Source organism: Rhamphochromis longiceps, linkage group LG7 (assembly GCF_057381845.1).
Source record: "Rhamphochromis longiceps isolate RC_006_pf linkage group LG7, R_longiceps_female_GT1.1, whole genome shotgun sequence".
NCBI lineage: Eukaryota > Metazoa > Chordata > Actinopteri > Cichliformes > Cichlidae > Rhamphochromis > Rhamphochromis longiceps.
In genome coordinates this window covers 9,796,433-9,810,079 of record NC_140563.1, presented here as the reverse complement: position 1 = coordinate 9,810,079, position 13,647 = coordinate 9,796,433, and the positions used below count along the sequence as shown (strand labels likewise).

The 13,647-nt window shown below is 41.5% G+C and overlaps 1 protein-coding gene across 2 annotated transcripts in view; it reads left to right on the top strand.

The window, feature by feature from the left end:
- Window positions 1-13,647, top strand: part of frmd4a (FERM domain containing 4A) — a 96,582-nt gene that overhangs the window by 9,624 nt on the left and 73,311 nt on the right. The window contains exon 1 of one of the 2 annotated variants that reach the window (XM_085412042.1): window positions 8,606-9,242. The exons of the other annotated variant lie outside the window; for it this stretch is intronic. Within the exon in view, the coding sequence (XP_085268168.1) occupies window positions 9,210-9,242 (33 nt within the window). The 5' untranslated portion in view covers window positions 8,606-9,209. Of the gene's footprint in view, window positions 1-8,605; window positions 9,243-13,647 lie in introns of those variants that run through there. 2 annotated transcript variants of the gene reach the window in all.

The window sequence follows — 13,647 nt, the reverse complement described above, 5'->3', positions numbered from 1 at the left end:
TTTTGTATGCATTTGACATGTCCATGTGGGCATCTGCAGATTTCTGCATATTGATGTATATTTCACTTAACTGTGGACAGTGACCCTGGTGTTCATGCACTAGTTCCAGTTCAAGGCAGGTATGAGCCTTAGTGGTTCCAGGGTTCTTCCTGAAGATCCTAACCAATTCCCGCTCATCGGAGGGTAACAGTTTAGGTCTTCTTCCAGGCCTTGGCAAAATGATGGCTTCTACTTACATATAGTGTTTTTAACTGATGATCTTGTATAAATCTGTGAGTTTCCTTGTTAGATCCTCACTGAGTTCCTTGGACTTTCCAATTGTTCCGAGTGTTAGTCAGTCTAATGAGTGCTGTCAAACAAAACCATTTTATGTTGGCAAAAAGGACCTACCAGCTGTAGTCAATCATGATCACTAATGAGAAGTTAATAGGTTCAGCAACAATTATTAAATGTTTTTAATGAAGTTAACATATTCAGGTATGAAAACCATTGAAGATGTATGCTGTACAATCATTTCCACCCTGGCCAAATGCAAAGTTATGACCACAACTATATATCTAATATAAGATCTATGATCATTTGTGCTTTTAAAATTGTACCGTGCATTTTGCAGTTCTTAATGCATCCAGGAGCCTGCAGGAAGTGTTGTATTCTGGTCATTTGAGCACACCTGTCATTACATGCAAATTCAGCCGGTCAGAGAGCATTAAGTCAATAGTAACGTTTTATTATTATTGAAAATTTATTTATGTTTATCTGTTTTGTAATTTAGTTAATTACGGTTCTTATTACAACGATGTCCGGTAATTTGTATTCAGTTCATTTCAAACTAATGCACAATTTCCACCCAGAGCTATTAGCTGAAAACTTAAGACCCAGTCCTGCTGATCAGTGACTGATATCAACACTGACTGACGTTAACCAGCCTAATTCCCTCAGTCATGTATAGTATTTAATAAATATATATATATTATTTAGTACTGAGGGAATGTATTACCCAACAGGCACACTGATGACGGGGTGAAGGATGAATTTACTTACTGTATGGATTCCTAATGGTTGTAAAATAGTGTATTAGTAGTAGTGTATGTGCAGTATATGTAAATTCTTACATTCATCTTAAAAGTTGTCAGACTTGCCAGAAACCTGCTCCAAACTTTGTTCGTTAAAGGTCGACATACACATTAACATATATAGTATAGGAATCTTTCTCCCTGAGGAAAGATATGTAATTTTTTACTTTAATCATGATTACAGCTTTAGCAGTAATAAACTTTTTCAAACAGTTTGCTATTTGATGTGTCATCAAATACAAGCCTAATGCTTAGCTTTCAACCTCTTTTTATAAAGAGGGCGCATTTTATTTGAATATAGGAACTGCCAGCATGTTTTATTAGAGTTTCTTCAGTAGAGGGCAGTGTTTGATTGCAGGTGAATAATGCATCACTCCTGGTACCTGCTATACTGAGTTTCTGGCCATGCTTTCGGCATGTGTTTGAGTGTACAGCGTGTGTCAGGAATATCGAAATAGGTCACATTTCTGTGAGTGTCTTTGCCTGCAAAAGGAGTCATCATGGCAAAACTGCAAAGCCGCACACTTCCTCTGAATAAGAAAAGGCTTTTCATGAACCGGTATGAGTAATGGTGACACATGAATGTAGATGATGAGTCTGTATAAGCAAAGCCTGACACACAAACACCAAATTAACTGCGGTCAACTCTCCACCATGCTGTCACTCTCTGTGTATCTCTCGCTCTCTCTGCAAGGCTCGGTGTGCTGTCTGCAGAGAATGCTGGTTGCCCGTGACGACGGTTGCTAGGAAACCGTTTTGGAATGACTTCATAGCATCGGGCATGCTCATGCCATGGCTCACGATGAATAAAATCAATTCACTTTCCTTCTTACCCAAATGTGCATTTAAATAAGGGGGAAATATTGTTTGGCACCGATAACACTTCATCAGCACGCACATATGTGGTGGATAGAAAGTGTTTTCACATTAGCACATCTATGGAGGAGAAGATTCTAGGCTCCTGTGAGATGTCTTGTGGGAAAAAACGTGAATATAGTCCAGCTGATGCCTATGTTGTTCTTGTACAACACATTTCCAATCAGTGGTCCCACAGAAGCTGCTTTTTTTTCCGTGCATAAAACTTGGAGAAATGAGGCTGATTGAATATTTTCACCCTCTTTGTCTCTCGCTGCTATTCTCTTATGCCCACACTCCCTCAATCCCGTATGTCCTTCGCCTACAAACCCCTGCTCACATTACCCTCTCCCATCCATCTTTCTCCCTCCTAATTCTCTGTCTCTCTGCAGTAGTGAGATAAGATGTTCGTCCCTCTGAGCTGTGGTGAGGTGTGAGAGAAGAGAAGGAGTTTCCCCCTCTTCCTTTAACTACCTCCAAGGACTGCAGGCCAATGAGGGCAACCACACATATCAAATGTATGCGTCTGTGCATGTTGGTGCAGGGTAGTTTCTGTTTGTGTGTGGGTGTGGGTGACTGCGGATATGTGTGTGTAAGGGCATATCAATGTGCAAGTGCAGCATGTTTCTAGGGATTGCTGTTTAATGAACTTTAGATTAGATGTCAGACATATTCCCTCTGGCAACAATCAACCTGGCGCTCTTAAACATGGCCAGAACCCTTGGCACACCCCAATATATAACAGTAAATCTCAACCTTGGCCATGACTGGTGACTCTAAATAGCAAAAACCAATTGCACTAACATCTTGTTGAAAGCAGAGACTAACGCCTCAGTTCTCAGATGTAAAGTGTGTATGAGTGCGTGTGTTTTGTGATGATTTTACTCTATTTCAATGCTTAAATAATTCCTGGACTAATCCTTTTACACCAAACGTTTACCAAGAGTGAACAGTTTAAATATTTAATGATGATTATGTGGTTAGTAGATTAATGCAGTAATCAACACTTCATTGGCTTACTATTTTAATCCCTCAGACACATACCACATAGATTTGTCAATATTAATTTACGAGATTGCTTTTTTGCCTCTTTTGAGGCTTAATGTGGAGGCAGAAATAAGAGTGGAAGGGTAAAATTCAAGGGATGATACTGATTTTTCTATCCTAGGATTATCAAGCATAGAAGCTGTTGACTGAAATTTACACCCAACATGTGAAAACCTGGAGCAGCGGGTCCCAGTCTGCCAGTTTTTCCATCAGACCTCCCACAGTATTGACAGTGATTGTTAACAGGGACACATCTTATCTCTCCAACTCCCTACTGAGCCGATTCTGTTAGTCTGTGTAGACAAGAAGTCCCTGTCCACCTTATGAGAGTCAGCAGCAGCTTACTCTCTTTTGGCATTGATTTAGCTGTTGTTGTGTGACAGGGTCACACATTGACTTATAGGGTCTTCTGTTGTCAGCCAGATGCCCGGACACACAGTGAATAATGATAAATATGACTCCTTTTTTCTTTCCTTCCACTGTTTCTCTCTGTTTTGTTGTCCCATTCTGCCATGGGGCTGCCAGGCTCTTGGTTTAGTGTAGTCACCTGGCTTGCTGTACCAGATAGGTTTTGATATATCCTACTATGCAAAAGTCTTGGCTCATCCTTCATTTCTTATATCTTGTTTTCTTCCAAGCAGCCAGACTTTCTTGTAATCTTTTAAAGTGGTCTTGAGCAATAGTTTTCTTCTCTGAAGGTCTTGCAAAGTTTTTTCCTGGCCACTGGCTGTTTTGTTTTTTTTAATATTTATTTAATTTAGTCCAGTCCTCAGACCTGACCATTTTCACAGTATTGTGATCTTTGTTTGCTGAGTCACTTAACACTGACCTATGAATTTCGCAAGTATATAAAAGGCATCTAACCAAAGAGATGAAACTGTGTTGTGTCTACACATAGCAGAGAAAAGACTATTTTAAATGGAATCTTCAGGCACTTCGTTCCTAGCAGCCTGATGCAAAAATCTGTTCCCACTGAATACATAAAAACAGATATAAAGTAGTATTTTTGCACCAACAAGATAATTCCAAAAGAGCTATTAGCTGAAAGCTGCTTGCTGTGCAGTGTGTATTTAAAAAATATGAGGTAAATGGACAATTTGAGGACAAAAGAAGAAGTGTCCTGTGTAAAAAGCTCTCTGCAGCAGATTAACGGTATCTAAAAGCCACATTCTCAAGAAATAGGCAGAAATCCAGTAAAGACCTGGTAGTTGAGCTGAGAGATACAGCTAAAGCTTCAGTTAATTCATCTACTGTTTGCTTAAGTCTCATCGCAAATGGTCTCAGTGGAAGGGTGGCTGTCAAAAAGCAATTCTTAAGGAAAAGAAACAGGTATAAAAGGTACAGGTAGTGGATCTTATCAAAACGGATGGCATTGTGAATGCAGAAAAGTGTTTTTGCTGCACTTGCGGAAAAGTATCTGATTATGTGCTACCATGAAATACCTTCTAGAAAGTGTCTGATTGGCATTGGGTTCATTTTAAAGCATGGCAGTGAACGTTAGATTATATGTTGATGCAGTAAAAGCATTCCTTGATGAAAACACACACCGAGACAATGAAACGCTATCATTCATAGATTGGCCTTTTCAGAGCCCGGACTTCAACATTACTGAAGAAGTGCTGTCATGCCATCAGGGAACAGAGCAATAAGCAGCCAACGTCCAAAGAAGAGCTCTGAATGTCCTTCAAGAAGCCTGGAGAACTATTCCTGAAGACTACTTAAATAAATGAGGTTACCTAAGAGAGTTTAGGCTATATTGCATAATAAAGGTGTTCATATTAAATACACACTGCGGGTCTCAATAAAGTGCTGCACTTTGTGAAAGGTGACTCAAGTCACCTTTGCACAGTGCTGTAGTTCTGCAGATATTCCCTGGTTGAATTTCCACTATTGGATATTTTAAAAAATCAAACTAAATAATCAAACTAAAAAAGTGGTGTCTGGCTAATTTATCAGAAGAGCACTGAAACGTCCAGAGTGGCAGATGGAACAACAGATTAAACGACAAAAAAGACATCAGGTTGAAGCATGAGTTGGAGAGCCTCTACAAGGAAAAAAACTCAATAAAAAAAACCAAACCTCGTTTATGCTTTCTTTTTCTTTTTTCTTTTCTTTGTTTTGATGTAGTTTAATTTGTAATCATTGCAATTAATTCCTTTGTTTCCCCATGAAGTTACAGTCTCTAATTACCTCAGCCGATTGGCCGTCTGCTTTTTGCAGTGTAATTGCAGCTCTCAATAGAAACACAAACAGCCAGAAGAAAATTACACACCATTTTCACATTTGTCCATGATGTGACCCTCATATGTTCACTCAGTGGAAATGCTGTTGTTTGTACTGGAAAGTGTGAAATTTACAACGAGGGTTAAACGCAGAAGAATATAAAAAAAGCAAGCGTGCGAGAACCTAGAGGCGCCAGAACAATAAAGCTGCACACTCGGACCAAAGTGTGTCTGCTCACATCAGAGTGATGGAAAAAGTCACCAGGGATTAATTTTGGGGTTCAGCTGGGGCGACGGGGACAGGAGTGAAGTGGAGGAGAGGAGAGTAGATGAAGGGGGATGGGGAAAGGATGGAGGCAGTGGGGATGGGTTTAAGGAAAGTGTGCATTATTGAAATGTGCAATACCCTGTGTAGTATTGTCCTGTGATTGCGATGTTTATCACCCCCTATATTCCACCCATTCTATTCTTTATGTCCTGTAGAGGTGTAATAGTGAGTGGGATGACGAGGTGTGTGTGTGTGTGTAGGATTTGCTGACAGGTTAACATTCACTGTCAGCAGTAATGTGTGATGGTGATATATGGGTATGACAGCACATATAGTCTGGTTAAAAAAAAAAATAGCACTTCGACCTTATGCCTCGATGAATTTTTATGTTTGTCCCCTCAAAAAAAATGTTTTATTTAGCCAGAGTAGTAATATATATTTAATAAAGAGAAACAGAAACTGTGAAAATTTGCTGTGAAAATAAAATAATTTTCAGGCGCAAATGCGCTCTAGATTTATGTATAAACTTACATTTAAGAGCCTGCTGTGAGGTCAGAGGTCATCTTATTAATGCAATTTGAGCTCCTCTCTTTGCCTCCCTATAGAGACCTCTGTGGCGCCTGACAATTTTCACCTCATCAATAAGCTGGTGTTTTACAGAACTAGGGATTGATACAGTGTGTGTCTGCACTGTCTGTTTATGTTTATTCATCTGTGTCTGTTTCATGTCACTGAGGCGTGTGAATTTGTTAGCACGTGCAGCGATACGGTCGCGTGGTGTCATGGCGATGTTCCGTGTGAAGTAGTAAATTGTCTTATGTTAAGTGAACCGAGGAGTGTTTTCCCGAGGGAAATCTTTTGTTTATATATGCGTCATTAATGAAATTCATGACTTTGAATGCTATCCCTTTTTAATTAGATGGTTAGTAGCTCAGTGGCTGTAAATATTGCATAAATTTCAACCTTATGGATCCCCGAGCAGTGCTTTTATTAAGCATACATTCATGTTTGTGATGGCGTAGTCCAGAGAAGACTCTTGTGCAACCTCAGTCTTTGCATTAACGATAAAATCAGTTTGACAATGCTTGTTGTTCATACATGAACATAATAGGACCACATTGGTGATCATGTCCATGCATTGCTGTGCTTAAATGTCTGCGCCGTCCAGGCAAGGCTGCGATCAATGCTGAACTTTGACAGCAGATTCCAGTTTATCTGCTTTTTCATCGGTGCAGTGGATATCTGATGGTGTAGTGGTCACAGCAGGATTTCAGCTTGTCGACACAAATCAATCACTTGGCCATTGATTAACTGCTGCTGGGATGTAAACGTACCTGAAGACACACATATTGATGCACTTTGACCAAATCATGTTACGGAAGAGAGCAGTGGATGCTTTTTGCGCAGCCTGATGTGTTAAAGTTAGACGTAATAAATGGAATTATTCCTCTTATCTCCACTTCAGCACACATTAAGAGTGTTTAGAACCATTTGTTTAACACGCTTTTCCTTGGCTTTTCTCTGTTGGCCCTCTGTGTGTTTCAGAATTGATTCTGGGATTTTACTGACCAATTTTAAAGCAGATTTGGGTCAAAAATGCCGATGTGCCCGTATGAACCAGTTCACAGCCTTTTAATTTGAGGTGCTCAGGGCTTAAATCTAAAGATGACTGATTTTGCCATCAGGGCTCCTCAGCTTTGGAACAGCCTGCCTGAGGAGATAACGCTCACAACATCAGTGATGTCCTTTAGGTCAATTTAAATACTCTTAGGGCAATTTGAATACTTTTGCTTTCATTTAAAAAATTTACTTTACTTTTAATTTTTTATGGTCCTTAATCGGCTGTCTAATCATCTAGGATTTTTCAGTTGCCGTGTTTTTATTCATTTCATTCGTTTATTGATAGTTTTTAATATTGACATTTTGTCAGTATAATATAATGTGTCATTTTATTGTTAATTTTAAACAGCCTCTCCATTCATCATTTTGTGTTGGATTTCTGTTTGGCTTTCTTTATTTAATTTACAAGCAGATTCCTCTTTTTCCTCACTTCTTTTACAGCACTTTGCAAAGTCTGTTGTTAATGGTGGTATACATAAAAAGTTATTACTGTTCTCTTACTGTTCTTATCAGAAGGACATTGTAAATTTAAAGGTTAGGACTGTGGAGGGGCAAGGATATGTTATGCTGTAGACAAAAGCTAATGAGGAATCCTCAAAGATAAATTATATAGCAATCATCTGAGTTAATTTGATTCTTTTTTGGGCCTATCTGGGTCAATTACAAGAAGCAAGGATAAGAAACAGGAGAGGCAGAGTGCTTCAATTGCATTCCAGGTATAAAGGCTTGTTGAAGTCAAAGGGCAGCCATTTGAACCACTGATGTCTTCTAAGTGCATAGTTTGATCCAGCTGCTGTGACTGAGGAAAGACAGCAGGCACAGGAGTGATTTACTTATCTATTTATTTATTCCATGTATTTATTTAGAATTATCCCACCGCCTCTGCGTGCGCCCACCCTAACGGACATTGTTGCCATGGCAACGGCGAGATGCAACTCAGAGCAGAGGTGATGATTTGTTCACATTTTCATCCATTTATAACGGGGAATAACGCTGTAATGCTGTAATAGAGCAACAACAGACTGAATCTAAGAATCTAACATCACAGCACCAAAGCGCTGCTGTAACACAATATACCGGATGACCTGTCACATGCTATGAATATATACTGTGGGCTTTGGTGCAGGTGTAGCTGTGTAAGCGTGGGCATGCTAGGAAAGGAGGGACAGGGTTTGTGTGTGTACTTGTGTGTCTAGAGAGTGACTCATGCCTTGTCTGTTAAGAGAAAAGAGGCTGATCAGGTTGCTAGGCGATTAAGAGCCACTATTGTCTGTAGGGACAATAGGAGACCCAGGAGTGCCCTCTTGTCGCTTTCTTTTCTCTCTCTCTTTTTTTAATCCTTTTTTTTTTACACGTACTACAAATGTACATTTTGTCTGACCCACCCCCCCAGCTTGGGCGGGAACACAGAGTTGACAGTCAGCAGGAAGATCGACAAAAGGGCATTATGGGAGATGGGGGGGGGGGATGTCCAAGGTAGCAAAACAGGCGGACAGAGAGATCAGAGTGCAAGCAGAGGGAGAGCACTGCCAGGAGAGCTGTGCCATAGAGAGAGAGCGAGAAAAAAACCTGCAATCATTTGCCACATTGAAGGGAACAAATGTAGCTGGAGGCACTGAGGGAGAGGGAGAGAGAAGAGGACAGGCAGAGAGAGAGAGAGCGGGAGAGGGAGAGAGAGGGGGAGAACGAAAGCCAAGGAGAAAGGGAGAGAGTTAGAGAGAGACAGAAAGAGAGGGCAACCTTCCGTGGACATTGCACGTTAAAGCCACACTGTTTTGTACGGGAAGATCCACACCAACTGACAGGTTGGCGGAAGGAGGAGAAGCACTGGGAGTTTGGCACTGCCCTCTCTCCTGCTGCCTCCCTCTGTGTGTGTGTGTGTGTGTGTGTGTGTGTGTGTGTGTGTGTGTCTATATGCTTGCACTCACACACATACAGACACTGGCTCTCTCTGTGAGCCTGTCAGAGCGCTGGGCTCTCTGGGTGGGTAGGGAGCAGTGTTGTAGAAGAGATGTTCGCTCTGAGGATGAGACAGCGTTTCTAACAGGATCTATTTGCGGACTGGAATAATACGGTGACACAATCGAGAGGGGCCCGAGCCCACTGGAACCAACCTCATCAACTATGGAGGGACTGCTGTCTCCAATGAGGACGCGGGTAAGTCACCATGGGGATTGCAGAGCATCCCACACGCTGTTTCTTCCACAGGAATCCATCACCAGAATAGCATAGAGTGAGATGGCGTGCCGTAAAAGCTGCATGATTGCTGAAATAAATCAGAAATTGTAGGCAGGATGCAGGGAGAGAGTGGGAGGCGCACGTCTCAGTTTGGTGTGTAGGTAAAAATGTTAAACCTGAAATTTAGTTTCAGCTTGCATGCAGTCTGTGTGCGTGTGTGTGTGTGTGTGTGTGTGTGTGTGTGTGTGTGTGTGTGTGTGTGTGTGTGTGTGTGTGTGTGTGTGTGTGTGTGTGTGAACAGATTAACAAGGGATTGCTTTGAAAGAATGACTCAGTGTTTTCAAAGTGGTGCCCATCTCCATTCAGCACAAACCACTGGCCTTTTGATTTATGGTAGAGAAGGAGCACAGAAAGAGGTGCAAGGGAGGAGCCGTGCAGTGAATTGGATGAATATCTGAAAGTGGCCTTTCACTATTGTTCCCGTTAAACATGACCTTTTGTATTAGTTGCTCATGTCCCTGTCTGGCATAGTTGACTATAGGCTGTACCCTGTACTCAGCATCTGTTGGACAGTGATTGAGCCTGAAGCACACAGAAAAGGCTTGTGAGAGAAGTAAATTATATGTGTCTGTCTGTGTTAGCGATTGTGTGTTACTTTAGAACGTACAGTACCAGGGAGTTTATTCAGCACCAATGTGAGGACAGTAATCGAGACTGAGAGGTGTCATTCCTTGTACGTTTTGACCCTGCTGCTTCTTCTGGATGGCAGTTTGTGTTACTAAATACATACAGTATATATTGATGTTTATAAAAGCATTACTGCATTATTTTTGCAGGAGATGGGAATGATTTTGTAGAAGTTTCTCAGCAGCCATTAATCCAACACTAAATCAGGCGCAGGAAATAAATAACTTATTAGCTGGACCCTCTGTTACTATTTTACCTGCTTCCCCCTTCCTGGGAGGACAAAGATGATTTAGCAGCACTCATTTTATCACCACTGGTACCGACCCGTGCAGCATAAAATAAATTCCCATACATGTGAGAATTTGCATACATTTTAATAGGCTGTTTATTTCTGTTGTAACCTGCAGGTATAGTTCATACACACAAGCTTCGATGTGCGAAGATGCTGAAAGGTTTGAGACACTGGGATGACCTGATGGGATTGTCACACATGAGTACCCCCGTCTGCTCACCTTCCCTCTCTCGCCTTTACAACTCACACTCCTTCTCTTCTTTTCAGTGGGAGTTTTGACCCTTTTTTTCTTTTCCCGTGTGCATTTGGATTCGCCCAAATTCTTCTGGTGTTTTAAGCCAGATCTTTCTTGCTTCTCCATCCTTTTTGTCTGCCCACCTGTCCGTCTGCCTGTCTGTCTGCCCCTTGTCGTGTATTTGGCAGTTAATGCGAGCGATGTAATTGGTATTTGCAGATCGGCCCGTGCTTTAATCCAAAGGGGAGTGTTAGCGGGCTGTTTGGAGATAGACTTGGCTTCAGAGATATGGCGCCGAATCAAGTCTGCTATATCTGTGCTGTCTGCCACCCTGGACAGATTTGCCACAGAGCTGTTGGAATCATTTTCAATAACTAAATGACTTTTTGCATTTATCTTCATCAGCCACATTGAGCTTCACATGCCCCACAGTTGATGTGGGTATCTCTGTTTTGGCATCAAAGTCACTTTCAGTGGATTTATGAATCACAGCGTGATGAACCAGTGCAGGAGTCTGTCAAAGTTTATGCTGCATAATCTCATCTTAATACACTTACTCTCATACTCTGAGATAAAAGGGCGTATGTAGTGAAAGCAGGAGTTTTGATTTGTGGCTTTCAGGAACAGTACGGAAGGTAATAAATCCCAGATATTTGTTTTCAGAAGCAGCGTAATGCTGTGTTGTTTCTCAACAGAAGTGGAGCCATCTACTCTCACAGCAAATACTGCACCTGAAGTAAATAAAAGAAACTGAAAAGAAAAAATGCTATCCCATTTAGGACCATTTTAGCCACTAAATAGTTCATTCTTTCTGAATCTTACTCCAAGGGTGTGCAAAAAGATGTTCAACACCTACTAAGAGATTGAACCAGCTATAGCCTGTAAAAGCTCCACTATTCCTAATCCTCAGCTCACTAAAATGGGGAAATTGTGCTGAGAGGGCCGTGTCAGCTATCGAGTGGCCTTTAGAAGAGCTGTAGTCATATCTCCCCAAAGCTCCTGTTCTCTCTACTTCAATCCAGCAAGTTTTTTTCCATGTGCACTCTCTTTCTTTATTTGGATGACAGTAAAGGCCACTGATGCAGGAAAATGAAAATAAGCATCAGTGAGCTGTGCGTCTGTGTTGCCTGTGCATAGTTACATACAGCAGAAAAACAGGTCAACACGCACACACACACACACACACACACACATTGCATACAGGATGCAGTAAGCAAAGTAATCCTGAGGGGAATCTGAAAAAAAGTAGCTAGTTTGTTAGTAGCCAGTCCATAAACTTTGCTCACATGTACCCCTTGCTATTATATTTTCTCTGTGTCTTTCAATGTGTTCTTACAGTTGCAGTTTATTTTAGTCAGGACAAATATCTCACTGCACTTAATTTCCAAACTTTATCTTAACTCTGCGCACTGTCCTCTTCTTGTTTTTTTTGTTTTTTTGTAAACGAGAGACTTGAGGGTACATCCAGATTCTGTTGGCCCTTGCAAACCCGAAAGATGCGCTCACAGACTCCTAAAAAGAAAAATAGAGTTCCCTGTAGGTTTCCCCTTCTTGTGTCTAATATATGCATATAGGTCAGTAGAACAAGGAGCTCAAACTTCATAGAAATCTTTCTCTGGAGACCGTGTGTGCTTTTATAGGGCACGCTTTGTGCACACAGTACGGCGTAAATGTGCGGGTGTGTGTCTTGTGTATCCTCTCTCCAATCAGCTCCTCCTGTATGTTAGTGGATCAATGAGGAGTAGTTATCTAGAGAGTAACCCTGTCAATGCTCTGTCAGTCTAACCAGAGAGACTCCTCTGCTCTTCCTCTCTCACTCGTGTTGTTTAGTTCGCTTTCTCTTTCAGCACTATGTCACTGCCTCTCTCATCTCCAGGCTCTTTCCTCAACTGGTTGTATTTCTTCACATGAGAATTTGTGCGTGTGTGTGTGAGCGTATGCTCTTTGATAATTAAAAAACATTTGTTTTTTTATCATGCTTGCATTAAAATGCAGAGCAATTAATGTTTTCATAGGATCTCATCGCAATGTCTCAAAAATCCAAAAAGTAACAAATGTGGTCACATGGTGAATACAGACGTGCACCATTTTACTAAAAATCCAAAAAGGACTGCAATAGCATTGAAGAAAATCAGAATTTGATATTTCCCTGAATCCTTCAGCCCTAATGTGTGTGTGTGTGTGTGTGTGTGTGTGTGTGTGTGTGTGTGTGTGTGTGTGTGTGTGTGTGTGTGTGTGTGTGTGTGTGTGTGTGTGTTTGTCCAGTTGCCCATGACAGATGGTGCCATTAGAAAAATGGCCATGGGCTTGCACATGCACACACACTCTTCTGCAAACATGCACTTAGTCCATTAAAGAATACCCAGTTTAAATAACACACACACATCCACACACCTCCCTCCCTGAGGATGCACTGCACCCCCCCCCCCCCCCCCCCCCCCCAAAAAAAAAAAAAAATCCCAAATTGTTGTGTTCTCCATACGTGCATGCCTGAAGCCGACCTCGCTGTCTGGATTAATATAATTACGAGTGAAAGGCCAGGATGGTGGGCTTCAGATTTGCAGCAAAAGGTGGGGCTGCATTTGGCAGCCTGCTCAGTCCTCTCTCTCTCTCTCCCTCTCTCTCTCTCTCACAATGAACAGCAGGTTAGCTGGCAGCATTTAAAGGCCAAAGTACGCAGCAGAGGGATGTCTGGTTGCTGAAACCACATGGGGCAAATGCAAACAAACACACATGCTGGGGTTCTGAGGCACAGACACACACATGAACACACATACTCAAACACACACACAGTTACATGTACACTGAATGTAGAGCCACATCTCCCAGCTGTCATCATCTTAGCCTAATAAATGCACTGTCAAGGGAAATCTCCGTTATGGGCTGCATTGGATTTTATGTTGTGATTATAGTTTTTTGCTGAAGTACAAACAGCTGCGCTGCTGCCCTATGATATCATGGGACTGTGTATAAATGGCACACCTCTTCAGCCACATTTCTATTGTTATGTTTGTGCATTTTAATGTTCTTAAATGTCATTTTACAATGTTGAATGATGTAGAATACAATCACAGGTAATGTTAGAGTGCAACTACTTGCTGTGTTATTCCTGTACTGAAACGTTGTCCCATTTGGACAAAAGGTACACAACAGCTCTGATAGTTGTATAA